At 37.1% G+C, this 20,863-nt stretch overlaps 1 protein-coding gene across 1 annotated transcript in view; it reads right to left on the reverse strand.

The window, feature by feature from the left end:
• The window catches only part of SLC9C1 (solute carrier family 9 member C1), a 114,943-nt gene extending 103,964 nt beyond the window's left edge, over nucleotides 1–10,979 (reverse strand). The window contains 6 exon segments of the mRNA XM_038002620.2: nucleotides 64–229; nucleotides 1,138–1,266; nucleotides 3,095–3,195; nucleotides 9,209–9,272; nucleotides 9,274–9,303; nucleotides 10,947–10,979. Coding sequence (XP_037858548.2) covers nucleotides 64–229; nucleotides 1,138–1,266; nucleotides 3,095–3,195; nucleotides 9,209–9,272; nucleotides 9,274–9,303; nucleotides 10,947–10,979 — 523 coding nt within the window.
• Nucleotides 10,980–20,863: the final 9,884 nt, after the last annotated feature.

Raw genomic sequence — 20,863 nt, forward strand, 5'->3', positions numbered from 1 at the left:
CAAATGCAAGTTCATTATGAAATATGATATTATGAATATAGAAAAAGAGAGCAATATACCTACCAAGGTCTCTTACAGCAGCTGCAGTTAGCATGGGATCCGAACTCACAAGGATAGCTGAAAATAATAACCATGGGGTGGGCTTCAAATGTAATTTATTTACAGCTGCCAGATACCAAAGAACTAAGATATAATTAACCAAAAAGCCGGGAATTGTAATTAAAAGTATCTGCAAAGAAATTTACAATTAGAAAAATCAGACTGCTTTTGTAGTCCATTTTAAGAAGAAGATAATCAGGATTATTGGAGATACAAAATCAACCAACACCAATAGTACCCACCAGCAGACACAGGAGTGGGGCCATCTAGCTCACTCTGCTTCAGCTGACTTCTACTTGACCAAAGATGCAGGAGATGGCTTGGCAGAGCTCAGCTGAGACAACCCAAACCCCTTTTATGTCTGTTCTTTCTGATTTCATCTTTTTGTCATTTGTCTGAACTCCATGTGTCTGCGTTTGGTTTAAAAGTATAAATTATTCTAATAAATTATTTGCCTCTAATGCAATTTAGGTAATGGCCTGTATTTATAAAACTGTTTTGATTACTTTGAAAGAAATGTACACCTTACTTATGATTTGGAGTGTTTTCTCTTGAGGTCTTTCCCTGATACAGTTCAAATCTTGCATGTTAAAAAATTTCTTATGGTTTTTGAATTAGAGTTTAGCTGCTTCTGTGTTTTCTTTTCTGCTTTTATTCTCTTAGATATGAACGTGGGAAGCTTTAGAACATAGGTATTTAAAACATGACTTTTCTTAACAATTTCCTTTTACTGGAGCTAATACACTTTCTTATAGCACTCTTGTAGTATTTCAGAGTTAATATTATATCTGGTATGAAGTTATGCGAGTCTGAGTCTCAGAATTACTGTTTTCTTTCATAATTTTTCCCCTGGGTTTTTGATATGCCAGACTATTGCCAAGATATGATTTATTCACTAAATTATGAAGCTGAATTTATTACTCCCATGCCCTTTTATTTCTTCTTTGTTCCCTATTTTGGAAAAAAATATTCTAAAAATTTGAACATAGATAACATGTGGTTCATGAATGAATGACATTACCAAAAAAGAAAGCTTACCTGCCAAAACAACTTTTGAAGCATGTATGTATCCATGTCAAATGCAGTAGTAAAGAAAATTACTGGTGCAAATATACAAAAAAGTAAGTCTGGACTCATCCATTGTATGGCGTTTGCATATCTTTGGACCTAATATTATACAAATATATCATCTTCTCATTTATTCATCACTATTAGAATAGAATACATGCTAGGCACTCCTAAATCTAACAGTAGAGAAAGACAATTTTTAAAAGACATATCACACAAAGGAGTAAGTGATCGTATCAAATTCTAGAAACTACAAATAATTGGCCATGGCTTATGTAGAAGATGTGTGTGGAAGAATAGAAGGGATAGAGACTGGAACGTTAATGCAATTCATGCAATAACTAATTAACAATGTTTAACATGAGATATTTAGTTGAAATGTGTAAATCCTATTATAGGTATCCACTCAACATTCACTTATTAGGGAAACTCTGAGTACCTACTCTGTTAGGTAATATCCTTGCATTTGGGAGATAATTCTCCATGCATCTCTTGTGTTGTCCATGGCTTATGAATACAGGCATTGATTGTTTTTCTTCCAGACTATCTTTTCATGAATGTTGGTATGGTTTAGAAGGCAGAGCAAGTGTCTTCCTCCAGAGCAAATGACAGGTTTACTTTAGTGTCCAGTGTAATAAAGATAATATCTCCCTCAGAGACATTTATTATATTTAAAGAACAGGTATAGGAAGTACATTGACATGGGTACTAAAGAATATGCAGCAGATTTTCAGGCAATCAAGATGAAGAAAGAAGTTTCAGGTAGGTGGATAATCAAGCACAAAATTCACAAAGGAGTAAGTGATTGTATCAAATTCTAAAAACTACAAATAACTGGCCATGGCTTATATAGAAGATGTGTGTGGAAGACTAGGCAAGGGAGCAAATGAGCTTACTACCCATTATAGAGGATTCAGGTTCTCTAAGCTTACATTTCTTCTTCTGTGGCCAGATATATAACCCAATGTAGGTACAGATTTCACCTGGCCCTCTTTTCTTCTTTGGGATTATGGTTCAGGAAACAGGCACAAGAAAGTGTTAACTCTGGTTATTGCTATTGCTGTGGATAAGAAAACCCTTTTTCTCTGGTCCAGGAGTCCCATGTCTTTTTCTGGGATCATGAAACTGGCAAGCTACCTTATTAGCTGGCAAGTAGAGAAAAATCTTAGACACTTCATGGGTCTTAACATTGGTCTCTTCCTTTGAAGGAGTTGCTGACAAATAATAAAGCTTATAGAAGTACTTCAAATTGCATCTGTGTCAAAATCATATGATTATAAAACCTGTTTATGACATGTAAAGTAGTAAACTGCTTCTAGTTCTTACATGAATACATGTTTTGTATAATATTTTTAACATCATTCACTAAATTTGTTTGGGAAAAAATCATTTCAGACAAGTTCTCACATCCATTCTGATTGACTAGGGCAGACTGGCAAATTATGGCCCCTTGGCCAAATCTGCATGCTTAAGAGACTAGTTTCTCTTCTAACAGAAACCCTTTAAAACAGTCTTCATTGAGGAAATAGATTAGTTCAATATTACAATATTTTTGTTACTCAAGTCCTGCACCAGCAATACAAAGTCTTCCTGAGCTCCTAAGTCATTAGCCATTTTTTTCCCCAAGTTTTCTAAATCTGTTTAACATTCCTTGGCCACTAATACTTTCAGTAGCTGTATGTACTCAGTAGCTGTATGTACTCAGTAGTTGTATGTACTCAGTTTTTGCAGATCTCAGCTAGACCTCAGCTTTTGCAGGCCTGGCTCCTTTTTCTACACACCTGATCTGATGCTATCCACATCACAATCATCTATCAACTGGCAGAACAGTGAGCAGATGAATAATTTCTGAACATTTTTAAATGGCATCTCAGCATTTATATGATTCTCAAATAAATAGCATAAAAAACTCATTTACAATACACACCCGCAAAGATGTAAAGCTTAATACTTCAAAACCGCATCCAAGTAAAAATAACATCACAGGGAGAGGAATTGGAAAGTCTTTCAAGTGCAGGTTCAAAAACGCTGCAAAAAAACATGTTGTTAGTGAAAGGCAATGAGGTATCTCATTTATAGAACTTTAATGTGACAGGATTTCTTAAAATTGTGAACAGTATCTTACAGTTTCACTACTTGTTTTCTTTTTTCATGAGTTTAAAATCATCCCTTACACTTAGCAGCACAGAGAAATAGTGTAACTGTTAATCTACTGGGTTACTGTTTTACCTCTCCTATGATGTATCTCATTCTCATCTCCTTAGAAACTTAACAAACATTATTAGCAATTATTGTCTCTTGGGTTACTACTGAAATATTTATAGTAGTTTTATACACATCATAAATCAGAGATTAATTTCTTCAGCAATCCTGCAATAAAAGGTTAATAAGTAAACTTTCACGTAATCTTCTGGTTCAGAACAATGAGAAACTAGCCCAATTTTAAAAACTAGTTGTGAAATAGTGGGTTTTGCTGTAACTGGTTCATTTTCCTCCTCTTTTCACTCATTCTGGCACAATCAGCACCATCGTCCTTCTTGTAAGGCCAAGCCTGAAAATGCAAAGCAGAGAGACAGGACCAAAATTGAGGCGAATCCGGGAACCTGCCAATGGGTCTCTGGGTGCAGTCTCTGAAACTGGAGGATATCCGGAGAAAGGGCTCTCCAATGTGGAGATAACGGGGAAGCTCTTGGCATGGTTGGCTGTAGGTATGTGATACCGGAGCAGCAGGAGTCAAATAGGATATGCCGACTTTTAATTCAAGGAACCCTTTTCTGAAACACTTTACCACAGTGAAGGAAATAAGGAACTATACTCTCAGAGATTTTGGGAAAAGATGCATGGGTCTTGGAAGATAATTACTCAAAATATGCAGGGAAGGGATACAAGTGAAGAGCGTTTTTCTTACAGAACATCATTTGTCATATTTATTTGATCAAGACGTTGAAGATTTTTATCATAAGGATACAGTTTTAAGCACTAAGAAGAATAAGACATCGGTTTGAAAAGAGGAATATGAATTCTGCTAAAATTGAAGCAAGAACAAACATCAAATTTATGTTGACACTTGGGTGGAAGAAAGGTGACTTAATTGATGCTTTATGAAAAGTTTATGGAGACAATGCTCCAAAGAGATCAGTTTACAAATGGATAATTAGTTTTAAGAAGGGATAAGGTAATGTTGAAGAAGAAGCCCACAGTGGCAGATCATCCACATCAGTTTGTGAGAAAAAAATTAATCTAGTTGATGGCCTAATTGAAGAAAACCAACAATTAACAGCGGAAATGATAGCCAACACCATAGACATCTCAGTTGGTTCACCTTACACAATTCTGACTGGAAAAGTTCAGCAAACTTTACACCTGAGAGGTACAAAAACCATTGCACCCAGATCAGCTACAGACAAGAGCAGACCTTTCAATGGAAATTTTAAATAAATGGGATCATGATCTTGAAGCATTTCATTGAAAACTTGTAACAGGAGAGGAAACATGGCTTTACCAGTGTGATCTGGAAGACAAAGTGCAAGTAAAGCAATGGTTACCAAGATGCAGAAGCAGTTCAAACTACAAGTGGACTGGTTGAGAGCAAAGGTCATGGCAACAGCTTTTGGATGCTCAAAGCATTTTGCTTGTTGACTTTCTGTAGTGCCCAAGAATGGTAACAACTCCTTATTATGAGAGTGTTTTGAGAAATTTAGCCAAGGCTTTAGCAGAAAAATGCTGGAGAAAGCTTCACCAGAGAGTTCTTCACCACCACAAAGCTCCTGCTCATCCCTCTCATCAAACAAGGACAATTTTGTGAGCGTTTTGATGGAAATCACTAGGCATCCACCCTATAGTCCCGGTTTGGCACCTTTGGACTTTTTGTTTCCGAATCTTAATATTTTTTCTAAAGGCAGTACATTTTTCTTCAGTTAATAATGAAAAAAAAAAAAAAAAAAAAAAAAAAAGCTGCATTGATGTGGTTAAATTCCCAGAACTCTCTGTTCTTTACGATGGACTAAATAGCTGGTATCATCCCTTACAAAAGTATCTTGAACTCGATCAAGCTAATGTTTAGAAATATAGCTTATACTTTTATCTTTTCAAGCTAATGTTTAGAAATATAGTTTATACTTTTAACTCAATTTTTCCACAAACTATTTGAAGTCTCCTTGAATATCCACCCCTTATAGAAGGGAAAAATTCTTGTGACCATTCATGTTAACTTAAATTAATGCTGACTTAATTTTGTATTTTGTAAATATACATAAACATAAAAGTTGATATAAATTTTGTTTATAGCCCTTAACAAACAGATTTGTGAAATAAATGCATTCAGAAACAAACTAAAACAACATTAATGGAATGGATGATACTGTTTTACTGAGGCGTAAGCATGGTACTGGATGCTATGGAAAAAGTTACAGTCATGTGCCTTGTGATGATTGTTTTGTCTACAGCTTTACTCTTGGCAGACCTCAAGACTGTTGAAATGAGGGGAGGGGATCTGAATCCCCAAAGGAATGTCGACTGGCCATGGAGGCTCATGCCTGTGATCCTTGCACTTTGGGTGGCCAAAGCAGAAGGATACCTTGAGGCCAGGAGTTCCAGATGAGTCTTGGCAACAAAATGAGACTCTGTCTCTACAAAAAAATAAAATAATTAACAAGGCATGGTGGTGTGTACCTGTGGTCCTAGCTGCTTGGAAGGCTGAGATGGGAGGATCACTTGCATCCCACGTGTTGAAGCTGCAGTGATCTGTGATTATTGCCACCACACTGGGCAACAGAGCAAAACCCTATCTCTAAAAAGAAACTAGAATGTCTTTGTGCTATGCAAATCATAATTTGAAGAATTCTGCATTAAATTCTCTCCAAACATTTTTCTAACTCCCATGAGCAGTTCGGTTTTTATTTGATTCAGGATTAGGCTTGGATAGTAGTTAACTAAATTGGATTAAAAGTTAACTGTTTTGTGAACTAATAAGGAGTTTTTCTTTTTTTAGATACAGGCAGTCCTTGCTTTGCATAGTTCCAATATGCATAAATATCAGTTACCACAGTTAAGTTAAATAAAACCAGTCCAACAATGTGGTTAATATTTCCATGACCACAGTATTGGGAAAACTTGCATAAATTTTGCTGCTAGCTCTTTATTCCATAAACCATTGTGCAAAAAAAAAAAAAAAAAAAAAAAAAAAAAAAAAAAAAAAGGTGTGCATCATGATCAGTCTTCAATTACATTACTTCTTTCAAAGTTTGTTGGTGATTCATTACTGATCATCAGTTCATGCACAGATAACAAAGCACAAAGTGGATAGTAGTGTTGCCTCCTGGACCCCAAAGATTAAACTTGTGACCATTTACAAAAATGGATAATCAGAAGAGGTAATTGGTTAGCAAAGAATAGGGCAGCAAAGAAAAGTGATAATGCTGGAAGTGAAATTGGATGTGATTAGATTTGAAAGTGGTGACAGCAAAGCAAAGATATGTTGAGACTCAGACCTGCATGAAACTGTAATACAAACCTATTTTAAAAGTCTGATAAACGTAAAAAGGTTAAGTTGCTTCAATGTCTTTCAGTTTTAATTGCACTGGGAACAGAAAGCTGCTTGTGGTTGAAATGGAACATTTACTTGTTTTGATTGAAGATTAATCAAAAACAAATCCCAATCAGTTTGACTAGCATTCAGGTCAAAGTGATAACCTTAGTTACTGCATTGAAAGAAAATGCTAATGACAAGAAGACTGAAAGAGAATATGTTACTACCAGTAAAAGCTGGGTTCATCATTTCAGAAGTCGGCATGAATTGACGTTAAGCTATCTCGTGAAGCTGCAAAGCTTCAGATGGAATGTTACAGAAGATATAGCTGACTACGGGAATGTTAACGCTGCTGCTGTTCAAGAGGCAGTTTTACCCCATATGTAGCCAGGAGAATTTAGCAAAGTCAAATGCATAGACATAAATTAAGAAAGTGGTTGTGACTTAAAGAACGACCATGTCTCAGGAAGCGATGCCAGCAAAAAACTTCACATTAAAGGAGCTCTTGGATACTTCATTACATTGAAAATGCAAAGGATAAACTTTTGGAAGCTGACCCAAAACTAAGAAGGAGTGAGACAATTTGCCAAGGCATAGAAAAGATGCTCACCAGTTAAGTTATATAAGACAATCACTGTTCAAACTACTCTTGATAAAAGTATAAAGAAATGTTTTAGTGTTTCAATGTTTCTAATATTTTAAATTACTAAAATTTAGTATACTATATAAATATTAGTTTTACATTATTAGAAAAAAATACAATTTTTAAATTTTTATTTATTTATTTATTTATTTATTTATTTATTTATTTATTTATTTTAGATGAAGTCTCGCTCTGTCGCCCAGGCTGGAGTGCAGTGGCGCGATCTCGGCTCACTGCAAGCTCCGCCTCCCAGGTTCACGCCATTCTCCTGCCTCAGCCTCCGGAGCAGCTGGGACTACAGGCGCCTGCCACCACGTCCGGCTAATTTTTTGTATTTTTAGTATAGACAGGGTTTCACCGTGTTAGCCAGGATGGTGTCGATCTCCTGAAAAATATTTATAGACAACAGCAGGAGAGGTTTCTTTTGTTTTGAGAGAGTGTGCTGCTATATCACCAAGGCTGGAGAGCAGAGGTCTGACCTCTGCTCACTGCAACCTTTGCCTCCGGGGCTGGACCCATCCTCCCACCTCAGCCCCCCAAGTAGCTGGGACCATAGGTGTGCACCACCACTCCAGGCTAATTTTTTTGTGTGTTTTTAGTAGAGACAGGATTTTGCCATGTTGCCCAGGGCAGTCCTGAGCTCCTGAGCTCAAGCAATCTGCCCGCCTCCGTCTCCTACAGTGCTGGGATTACAGGCATCAGCCGCCGTGCCCAGCCAGGAGAGTTTTTAATCTAGCAAACTTAAAAGTCACAGAACAACCATAAATTTTTGCAAAGATTAAGATTATATTGCATAATTTCAGCTTGCATGCTCAAAGCCAGGACTCCTTGCGTGTAAAACAAGCTAGGGAGCCTGCATATTTAACCAGATGTAAATATGCACATCAAGTCTACAAACAGCCTTCTGGCATTCAGTTATAATTTAACATTTACTTTTTTTTTTTTTTTGAGATAGGATCTCGCTCTGTCACCCAGGCTGGAGTGCAGTGGCATGATCTTGGCTCCCTGCAATATCCACCTCCTGGCTCAGGCAGTCCTCCTACCTCAGCCTCCTGAGTAGGTGGGACTGCTGGTGCCTGCTAACACATGCAGCCAATTTTTGGCTGTTGTTTAGACCAAGTTTTGCCATGTTCGTGGGACTGGTCTTGATCTACTGGACTCAAGTGATCTGCCCATCTCAGCCTCCCAAAGCGTTAGTATTACAGGTGTGAACCACTGCACCTGGCCTGACATTTAGTTTTCATATTGCTTTTATGCGTTGCTATATCAAAAGCTTTGAAATAAAATATTATAATACTGTGAAAAAAAACTAGTTTCTTATTACACATTAAAAAGCCCATAACAAATATTTAACTTTGTGTATTATTGTTATAAAAGTGCAATAAGTAATATCATAACATTTGCTTTCATTTAATTTTTTTCTGTTTCTTTGTAATACAGTCCCTAACCAGGTCAAAGAAAGTGCAAAAAGTGTTTTCTTTTTGTTTATACCATGTTCTTTTCTTCTCAAAATAGCAGGCATAATTTATAATTTGAACAAAACCTATGGAACACCCTGCCCGAACCCGTGATTTTCTACCCGTTTTCTTCAATTGTCTCCTTCACTGAAATCTAACCCTGACATAGCAAGTAAGAAGGTATGAATGAACACTTTGAACCCAATAGGGTGAATGTTATGAAAATCAGATTCTACATGTCTCTCCATAGGAGCAAATTATTATTGGATTCATTTGATCGAAAATATTGATATAAAGATATAAGTTTGAGGACAAAAGTATATCCTATTACTTCTACTTTCCTTAATTCTATATGGTAGCATTTATAAGATGTACCTGAAGAATAAACTCAGATAAAGAGAGAGTGATACTTACCTCCAATGGTGCTGATCAAAGACAATGTTAGAATGATTTCAGGGAGGTCCTCAGGAGCACTGAAAAGTAAACTCCTTAAATATTCCAGCCACGTGCTAGAAACATTTTTCTGAAGATTGATGTTAGAAACAATGTCTGTATCATCATCCATCTTGTCGTTTTTCACAGTCCATCTGAATCTAAGAAACATAAGATTTGCCTTCTTGGTGGCCTTGTAATAATTTTCTAAAAAAGAAAAAAAGCCCTATTCTCTTTTAATTATGTCTAGTGATTTCTCATGGTCTGCCAAATTTAGAGATGCCTCTCCCTTATATGATGCTTTCAAGTTAATGTAATAAAAAAGTCAGAACCTCAAGTGATAGAGACTACCAGTGTTACCTTATGTTTACTTATAATGCCAAGCACTACTCAGTTGTTACCCACCCTGAATCCATCCAACCGTCTGAAAGAAGGACTTTCCATCTAACCATTCACACTCACCAATGTGGTCGTTGGAACCACAAGCTGGTGCAGGTTACTTAGTTCTGTGGAGGGACAACAAAGGGTTTTGTCCTCAGATTATCTAAGCCCCTGGAAGCATGTTCTGACAGCTATTTCAAAGTAGGAGGGAAACCCAGGAAGAATATTTGGATCTCTTTTGTTGTTTTATCCAGACAGAAATTAATAAATCATGATGATGTCCAATCACAGCCTCCTTTAATTTCATTTGGGACACTGACAGGCCAGGTGTTCTCTAAATTTATATGTGTATATAGCAACCAAGAATGTAAGAAAAATATTAAAACCAAAAAAACTTTCTTAAATCAGGGAAATTGTTGTATGTTCTATTTCTTTGTTACTTCTTGGAAGAGGAACAAGAGGGGCCTTGATAAGAGTTTGAAGCAATAGACAGTTAACCACAGTCAGGTAATCTCGTCTGCTTCCCAGGGAAAGGAAAGTTTTACATCAAGGTCTTACATTTCACACAGGATATTATGATTCTATCTCTCATAATGGTAGCTTGACATTTTTTAGTGCCTTCTATCAGCATATCATGTGGCTGCCTTGATAAGAAATTATAATTCCTGGCCGGGCGCAGTGGCTCACGTCTGTAATCCCAACACTTTGGGAGGCCGAGACAGGCAGATCACGAGGTCAGGAGATCGAGACCATCCTGACTACAGTGAAACTCAGTCTCTACTAAAAATACAAAAAATTAGCTGGGTGTGGTGGCAGGTGCCTGTAGTCCCAGCTACCTGGGAGGCTGAGGCAGGAGAATGGCGTGAACCTGGGAGGCAGAGCTTGCAGTGAGCCAAGATCACGCCACAGCAGTCTAGCCTGGGTGACAGAGCAAGACTCCATCTCAAAAATAAATAAATAAATAAATAATAATTCATCTCATAATCTGGCAATTTGTTTTTCAGTTTCATACACACATGCACACACACACATCATATACATATATATGGGATATATATACGTTTCCTTATATGTTGTTTTTAATTATAAAACAATATTTTGAAGGGGAAAATAAATAAATACACTTTTATTGTGAACACTTCTTGAAATAAATATGTAAACAAGTATTTCAAAAGCAGAAAAGAAATGACCCAGAATCATATCATCTAGTGGCTCTTACAGGTTTTATTAGGATTGTTGGGCTCATCCTTTTATGATTATATTTTGTGCTGTTTTTATTACTATATCACCAGCATCAAAAGCCTTATAGGTAACATTCACAAAGGTGGTAACGTATTACCACCAAGGTAAAAGTGCATTCTTTGGCTGGCATAGTGGCCCATGCCTATAATCCCAACATTTTGGGAGGCTAAGATGGGAGGATCCCTTGAGGCCAGGAATTCAAGACCAGACTGGGCAACACAGCAAGCCTCCATTACCACAAAAAATAAAAAACTTTGCTCAGTGTGGTGTTCACCTATGTCCTAGCTACTCAGGAGGCTGAGGGGGTGGGGGACACTGTTTTGAGCCCAGGCATTCAAGGCTGCAGTGAACTATGATCATGCCACTGCATTCCAACCTGGGTGACACAGCAATACTTTGTCTCTAAAAGAAATTTCAGAATCTGCAGTCAGACTGCTTGCATTCATAGGTCTGATGGGCTTCTGCTTGTAGGTTGAAAGACTCAGGGTAACTTACTTCAACACCACTGGCCTCAGTTTTCAAATCTGTATAATTTTCTAGTCTATGTAATTTCTCTCCCTATATTTATTATTTTTTGGAACTACCTAAGGAGCTATAATGATACTGGTGCCTACATCCTATCTTCAGAGATTCTGATTTAATTCAGTCTGGTTTGCAGTCTGGGCTCTTTAGGTAATTTTAATTTAACCCAGCCAAGGTTAGCAACCACTGTGATTCACTCAATTCAAAGACAACATTGCTCAATATTTAGTCTCAAAGCCAGCTTCTTTTCAGTATTCTTGGTGAGGTTTTGTGAGAAAAGCTGTCAATGTCCTTCAGCCAAATGCTACCAGAAATACATCTGTAGTCAACAAGTTTTGTTTATTATTTATTTGCTGCAGTGAAGGAGATGACTCACCATGGGAAACCATGGGGTATATCAGCAAAAGAGTGTTAGAAATAACCTATTAGAGCATCTGCACTTTGGGTAATTTTGGAAAAGGTCTATGGAAGTGATGGTTCAGTTTTGATAGGGTGCTGTCAGAGGGTGAGGACAATTCTGTGATTGAGTATTTCAATAAAACTTTACTATAAAGAGGGTGGACTAGAGCTAAGATAAAGCTGTAATGGGCACAGAGGCAGCAGTCACTCATTTTAGCTGAGAGTGAAGGTGGTTGGTGTTGTATAGATTGCACAACAACCTTTGTGTCTTATTTTGCTAAGGTTTGGAGTGACTTTGTCTGATGTTGATGTTCTGTGGGATCATTTATGTCAAAGAAGAGAACAACATTGGCCCAGCTATGAGCCTAAGGCCAACTTGGAGCAATATACTGAGTCCTGTCTCAGTATCAGATCACTTCCTGGATTTGGGGGCTGTTTTGGGTTTTGTGTTTGGTTCTTTTCCTCAAAGGATTTCTAAATTCTTTAACATTACCTAAACATATCAAGAACTGTAGGTAGACCTGAAGATCTCGAATGTAATATAAGTGACAGAGAAGAGTGAGCTCAGCTATGTCTCTTAACAGAGATTCTCAACCTTGGCCACACATGGAATCATGTGGCAAGTTTTAGAAAATACTGATGCCTTGGTGCCCACCCTCCAAGGTTAATTTAATTCATCTGGGGTGCAGCCTAAGTATTGGGAACTCTAAAAGCTTTCCAGTGATTCTAATGAGCAAACAGTGTTTAGAAACACTGCTCCAGGGGAAGCCCCTGCCTTTAGGAAAGAACATTTTGGTCAATTGGTAATATTTGCTCTTAACATCAAACTATTGAGAAAAATATTGGCAATGTCACCTCCTAACTTGCCCACTCTTATGCCAAGACTAACCATCCTCGAGTATACAGGCTAGACGAAATAAGGAAAACTGTTTTCTGTACCACAGTTATACATTCCTGCATGCTTTCTGAATTTAATATAGTTAAGAAGTCTATTGTTTTCCAAATTAGGAATACATGTTCCCATGAGCATTTTTATCATTTCTAAAATTATTTAAAAATTTTAATAAGTGTTTACGCATTCAATTATAATAAATTTTTTTCAGAAAATAATAAAATTGTGCTGTGGTCTGATAGAGTGGTTATTGTGATTTCAATTCTTTTGCATTTGCTGATGAGTGTTCTTTGTTTGACCATATGGTTGATTTTAGAGTATGTGTCATGCAGCGATCAGAAGAATGTATTCTCTTTTGTTTTTGAGTGAAGAGTTCTGTAGATGTCTATCAGGTTCATTTGAGCCAGTGCTGAGTTTAGGTCCTGAATATGTTTTTGTTAATTTTCTGCCTTGATGATCTGTCTAAAACTGTAGTAGAATGTTGAAGTCTCCCACTATTGTTGTGTGGGAGTGTCAGTCTCTTTGAAAGTCTCTAAGAACTTGCTTTATGAATCTGGGTGCTCCTATGTTGAGTGGATATATATTTAGAATAGTTAGGTATTGTTGAATTGAACTCTTTACCATTATGTTATTCCCTTCTTTTCTTTTTTTTTTGTTTTTAAATCTTTACTGGTTTAAAGTCTGTTTTGTCTGAAATTAGGATTGCAACCCTTGCTTTTTTCTGTTTTACATTTGCTCGGTAGATTTTCCTCTATCCATTTCTTTTGATCCTGCATGTAAGATGAGTGTCTTGAAGACAGCCTACGATAGGGTCTGGGTTCTTTATTCATCCTGCTACTCTGTGCCTTTTAATTGGGGTAGTTAACCCATTTACTTTCAAGGTTAGTATTGATATACGTGGATTCGAACTTGCCAGCATGATGTTAGCTGGTTATTATGCAGACTTGACTGTGTGCTTACTTTATAGTGTCACTGGTCTGTGTACTTAAGTGTGTTTTTGTAGGGACTGGTAATGGTAACATTATTCTCAACATAGGAGTGGGCTAAGGTTTCATGACAAAAACATCAAAAGCAATCACAACAAAAGCAAAAATTAACAAATGGGAATCTAATTAAACTAAAGAGTTACTGCACAGCAAAACAAACTATCAACAGAGTAAACAGATAACCTACAGAATGGGAGAAAATTTTTGCAAACTATGCTTCTGACAAAGGTCTAATATCCAGCATCTATAAGGAACTTAAAATAATCTACAAGAAAAAACAAACAACCCCATTAAAAAGTAGACAAAGGACAAGACACTTCTAAAAGGAAGACATAAATGCTGCCAACAAGCATATGAAAAAAAGTTTAACATCACTGATCGTTAGAGAAATGCAAACCAAAACCACAAGGAAGGTGGCATTTCACACCAGTCAAAATGGCTACTATTAAAAAGTCAAAAAATAACAGATGCTGGTAAGGTTGTGGAGAAAAAGGAACGCCTATACACTGTTGGTGGGAATATAAATCAGTTCAACCATTGTGGAAAACAGTGTGGTGATTCCTCAAAGACCTAAAAACAGATCTACCATTTGACCCAGCAATCCCATTACAGGGTATAAACACAAAGAAATGTAAACTATTCTATCATAAAGACACATGCACGTGTACATTCATTGCAGCACTATTCACAAAAGCAAAGTCATGAAATCAACCCAAATGACCATCAATGGTAGACTAGATAAAGTAAATGTGGCACATATACACCATGAAATATTATGCAGCCATAAAAAAGAATAAGATCATGTCCTTTGTAGGAACATGGATGGAGCTGGAAGCCATTATTCTTAGCAAACTAATGCAGGAACAGAAAACCAAATACTGCATGTTCTCACTTATAAGTGGGAGCTAAATATTGAGAACACGTGGACACATAGAGGGGAACACACTGGGGCCTACTTAAGGGTGGATAGTGGGAGGAGAAAGGATCAGGAAAATTAACTAATGGGTACCAGGCTTAATAGCTGGGTGATTAAATAATTTGCACAACAAATCTCCATAACAAACCTGCGCATGTACCCTAGAACATAAAAATTAAATTATAATCACATTAATAATAATAAAATTACCACAAATCCTGTTTACTCTTAAATTCAGAGATATAGATGACCAAATTCAACACAATTTATCTCGCTGGCTATGCATATGTGATAAACACCATTTGGCTTCCCCAACCCCTACTCCAAAATCTCATAAGAAATCTGTATTTCAGAATAGATGTCATTTTAAAATAGTTTTTAAAATACTAGCATTACTGTAGCTTAATATGTTAAATGTGTGGGTAAAGAAATAGCGATGAGAATAAACAGGTTTTCAATGTAATTAAAACTCTTCATCTTAAGCTGATTTTGACAGCTTTGTAAAAGTCTGTGAGTCCAAATCTCATTAAGGAAAAAAAATACTGGTTTATCACAAAGGTCCTCTGCATTAATTTATCAGTAAGTTAGCTGACTGGGCACAGTGGCTCATGCCTGTAATTCCAGCACTTTGGGAGGCCTAGGCGGATGGATCACTTGAGATCAGGAGTTCAAGACGAGTCTGGACAAAATGGTGAAACTGTCTCTACTAAAAATACAAAAAAAAAAAAAAATTAGCCAGATGTGGTGGCACGTGCCTGTAATCCCAGCTACGTGGGAGGCTGAGGCAGGAGAATTGATTGAAGAGGCGGAGATTGTAGTGAGCCAAGATTGCGCCACTGCACTCCAGCCTGGGTGACAAAGTGAGACTCCATTAAAAAAATTATATATATGTAAAAAAATTACATATATATGTACACACACACACAAATATATATAAATATGTTAGCTAAAATCTTAATTCTCTTTGTGTGTGGAGGAAACTAATGACTGCCCTCTCAAAAATGACGTGAATTTGTCCTTGTCAGTCAGCCAGCATTGAGAAATGTTGTCTCATGAACCGGAAGTCATATTAATTTACCGTGTTCCTGAACATGGAAACAGTCTTTCTTCCTTCACAATGGAAGGGTTTGCAAGAATTCGTTGAAGAAAGCATCCTGAAGAGGGCACTGTGAGGTCTCAGTAATCTTCACAACTACAAAGCTCATGCTTACTGGTTTAATTTAGCATTAAATTACCTGGGGCTGGACTGTCTCCTTAGTAAACTCTCGCACCACACAACGCAGACATCTTACTAACTCTGAAGGTGGGTGGGTTATTGCCCTCCTAATGCCCCTCCACTCAGAATGAGCCCTTTATCCGGCTCAGGATCAGCTCCACACACCTGAGGCGATTCCCTGAACCAGTGAGCTTTCCCCTGGGGCTGGACTTTTCAGTTTCAGTAACGCAAAGGGAACACATGCTACTGGATAGTTCACAAAGAGTTGATGTAAAAAGCATAATGGAGGAGGGCAAGCGGCTAGGGGGTAGAAGTTCAAACCGAGAGGCTAGCTGAACTTTGGGAAAGCGTTTCATAGTCTGCCACAAAAAAGGCGGAAGCTCCAAGAGGGAGTGGCTGAATCTGCAGCTGGAAAACTGTGGGAGCCTTTGTTCCTCTAGGAGGCGAGACTGAGACAGAAAGTACCAGTAGGAAAGGTCAACTTCCAGAAAAGGAAACTAGAGACTGGAGAGCTCACCATCCGGAGCCTCAGGAGGAGTATCCCGTGGTGTGCAAGTGAGAAGTGGGGGGCAGCTATTTCGCTCACAGCCAAACAGCCCAGACCAACTGCAACCTCACTGACAGTTACTTGCTCCAAGCTCGCCCCTAGTCTGCACCCGTTAGCTTCAGGCCCATAATCTCTGACTTGATTGGCTGATGAAATACAACGTCATTGCTCCCGTATACCTCAGGCATTTGAGGGCTTAAGGTTTTGTTTTGTTTATTTTTTTAAAAAAAATAAATAGAGGGTGAAAATGAACCTACAGAAATTGCACCATTATGTTAATTTAAGGCTTTGGGACGGTGGATTTCTGACAAAGAGCTGTTGGACACCGCTTTCTCAGAATTCTAGAAGGAAGTTTCCTGGATAAGATAGTGTGGTAGAGATATGAAGACGCAGGTTGCTGGGTTAGGAAAAACGTAAATGGATATTCTGGGCATGTAAGAGAATGAAATCAAGATGACAAGGTGAACTTTCACTCTGGGATATATGTGAGGAAATTTTTAGGAATAATGATATACTCATTCCTTTTTTCTAAACATAATATGTAAAAATATTTTAATTGAAATTACTTAGTTATTACTATAAAGCCAACTTTTCATATTCCTACTCTCATAAAATATCTTAATGTTATTTTAAATTGTATTTAATGTTCTGTTCTCTGTGTTTCATCTCTTTCTCCCGACCCACACGTTTATAAGTGAATGGTGGTAAAGTTCCCAGCTCTTCATTTGGTCTCCTCTGATACTACCCTGACTAAGAAGGCATGAGGTAATTTGTTTGACTGGATGGGAGTAGAAGTTCGGGCTCCCTACAAGGTCTCCACTGAGGCATGGGGTGCCTCTTTATGACCTGGTTGTTATGAAAGTTCCAGCTCCCACTAGGCCTTTTCTGATACTGCTCTGGTTGGGTTGGAGGAACAGGCAGGGTTTTGGCATCTTGTATGGTTCGGTTGAAGTTTAAACTTCCTACTCAGTCTTGGCTGGTATGTGGGTAAGGGGAGAGGGTGAACATTTTACTGTGGTGCTTGGTTAAAGTAGAGCAGTTATTGGAAAAAGTTTCTGTCTTGCTGGGCTGCCCCTTTTCTTGGGTCTTTAAAAAATCTATTCTCAGCCAGTTGCAGTGGCTCATGCCTGTAATCCCAGCACTTTGGGAGGCTGAGGAGGGTGGATCACCTGAGGTGGGGAGTTTGAGACCAGCCTGACCAACAAGGTGAAACCTCGTCTCTACTGACAATACAAAAATTAGCCGAGTATGGTGGCAGGCCCTATAGTCCTAGCTCTGGGAGGCTAAGAAAGGAGAATCACTTGAACCCAGGAGGTGGAGGTTGCAGTGAGCCGAGATTGCACCACTGCACTCCATCCTGGGAGACAGAATGAGATACTGTTTCAAAAAAAAAAAAAGATTCTCATTGTTGGAAATACCACATATCTGTGTGTGGGTTATGGTTCATAGGTGGATATATATTTAAAAATTAATTAAGTTGCAAACTTAATATTTGCCACATTATGTATTTGTTTATATACATATGTCTTAAGTATATATGTGTATATATACTTGATATATATACTTGATATATATATTATTGAGATATATATATATCAAACAGGAAATTTAAATGTTGTCTAATATTTCTCTTTAGCAGTACACTCCAATGACCACACACTGGACATCCTTGTAATCCAAAATCATTCTCCTTTTTTTGTCTAACAGATGGGATCTCACTCTGTCACTCAGGCTGGAATGTAGTGGTGTGATCATAGCTCACTGCTACCTTAAACTTCTGGGCTCAAGCAATCCTCACACCTGAACCTCCCAAATATTTGGGTGAATACTTCTACAGGCATGTCACCACACCTGACTAATTTTTAAATTCTTTTTGTAGAGATGGAGTCTTGTTATGTTGCCCAGGCTGGTCTCAAAATCCTGGCCTCAAGCCATCCTCTCCTCAGCCTCCCAAAGTCCTGAGATTATAGACATAAGCCACCTCCCATGGTATCAGTGGAGACCATGCAGGGAGCACTAATGGGACACCCTTCTCTTTCCTATCCAGGGGGTATCATCAGAGACCTAGTGATGAACCTGAAGCCCCACTCCTACCTAAGCACTAAGAAGACACCCCTTCTTCGGCTGTGTGTCAGTGAAGACTAAGTAGAGAACTTGAGCTTTTATTCCACCTTGCCTACAAGAGGTGACCCCACTTCTCCTGCCAGAGCAGTGTCAGAGGATGCCTGGTAAAACCTGGCATTTAAATAAGATCCAGTATCTTATAATATCTGCAATGCCCACATAGAAATTGAAAATCACTCATCATACCAAGAACCAAGGTGATCCCAACTTGAATAAGAACGGACAATAAAAGACACCAACCTCAAAATTACACAGATGTTAGAATTATCTAAAAAGGATTTTAACATAGCCATCATAAAAATATTTCAGCAAATACTAATAATTACGAACACTATTAAAATAGATGAAAAAATAGAAACTCTGGGCAAAGAAGTAAAGTTCCAGGGAAAAAAATAGGTTATATAAAGAGAAGCCAAATGACAATTACAGATGCAAAAACAAAACAAAACAAAACAAAAAAACAGCAAATGGACTGCCTTGCACTTCTCTTGTTAAACTTAATCCTGGTCATGTAATTCTTTTTTTTTTTTTTTTTTTTTTTTTTTGCAATGGCAATGGAACTGGTTTTTTAATTTTATGTTTGCATTATTCGTTGCTAGTATATAGAAAGAAGTAGAACTGATTTTTCTGTATTGATCTTGTATCCTATAACCTTGGTGAACTCATTTATAGGTCAGTGCAAAAGTAATGGCAAAAACCACAACTACTCTTGCACCAACCTAATATTAGCTCTAATAGGCCTTTTGTAGATTTTTAGGGGTTTCTGTATATAGGGTCATGTCATCTGCAAATAGATATACTTCACTTCTTGTTTTCCAAACAGTATACCACTCCATCCCTCACCTTTTAAAAAATCTTGCCTGATTGGCCTGGCTAGAATTTAGAATACATTGTCTAATAGAAGTAGGAGAACAGACATTCTTGTCTTGTTCCTGATCTTAGGGAAAAACTTCGTTTTCACCATTAAGTATGCTGTTAGCTATGGGTTTTTCATATATGTCCTTTGTTAATTCAAAGTAGTTTCCTTCTATTACTAGGGTGGTTTTTTTTTTGTGTGTGTGTGTGTGTTTTTAATATATGTTTCATATAAAGGTGTTAGATTTTGTCAGTTGCTTTGTCTGCATGTGTTGAGATTATCAAAAGCTTTTCTCCCTTATGGTGCATTACCTTGACTTTCATTTGTTGAACCAAATCTACATTCCTGAGATAAATCCCACTTGATCGACGTATAAATTTCTTTTTTATATGCTGCTGGGTTTAGTTTACTAGTATTTTACTGAGGATTTTTGCATCTATAGTCACAAGAGATATTGATCAATAGTATTTTCTTGTGAATTTTTTGTCTGGCTTCAGTATCCAGGTTAATACTGACCTCAAAAAATGAGCTAAGAAGTGTTTCCTTCTCTTCTACTTATTGTTATTGTTAGGATTTGTGAAGAATTTGTGTTACCTCTTTAAGCATTTGGTAGAATTCACCAGTGAAACCATCTGGTGGCTTCTTTTTTGTAACAAATTTTTTTATTACTAACTCAATTTCTTTACTTGTTATAGTTATATTCACATTATCTATTTTTAGTCAGTCTTGCTTGTTTCTATTTTCTATTTCTCCTTCCATATCTGCTGTAATCTTTATTGTTTCCTTCCTTTGCTTTTTTGAATTCAGTTTGTTTTTCTTTCTCTAGTTTCATAAGGTGGAAGATTAGGTTATTGGTTTGAGATTCTTTTTATTGACCATAAATATATATATATTTATGGTGTGCAATGTGGTGTTTTGATATGTATATATATTGTGGAATAATTAAATAAAGCTAATTAACATATATATCCCTTCACGCATTTATTATTTTTTGTCTGTGTGGTGACACACTTAAAAATCTATTCTCCTAGGAATTTTCAAATATACACTATATTATTAACTATAGTCACTATGTTGCACAATAGATCTACAGAACTTATTGCTCCCTTTCAGCTGAAAGTTTGTACCCTTTGACCAACATCACTATATTTCCTTTTTCCTCCATCCTCAATCTCCTAGTAAGCACCATTCTAATCTCTACATTTTCATTTCTCTACCCCCTCCACATATAATGCTATTGATATAACAGTTTACATCTTTTACATATTATTTCCATGACCAAATTTTTGAAGTTATATTAATTTTTAATACTTAAAAAAAAATTTTACACTGGATTAAGTCTAATTTATGTGCCACCTTTATAGTATTTAGTATATCCTAAATTTAACTATATTCTTACCTTTATAGTGAGTTTTGTACTTTCATGTTTTCATGTTATTAGCATTCTTTTGTTTTAACTGGAATAATTCCCTTTATCATTACATGTAAGGCAGGTGTAGTGGTGGGTGAACTCTTAAAGCTTTTTTATATGGTTACTAAAGTCATTTAGATGTTCT

The sequence above is a fragment of the Chlorocebus sabaeus genome, chromosome 22, assembly GCF_047675955.1.
Source record: "Chlorocebus sabaeus isolate Y175 chromosome 22, mChlSab1.0.hap1, whole genome shotgun sequence".
Classification (NCBI taxonomy): domain Eukaryota; kingdom Metazoa; phylum Chordata; class Mammalia; order Primates; family Cercopithecidae; genus Chlorocebus; species Chlorocebus sabaeus.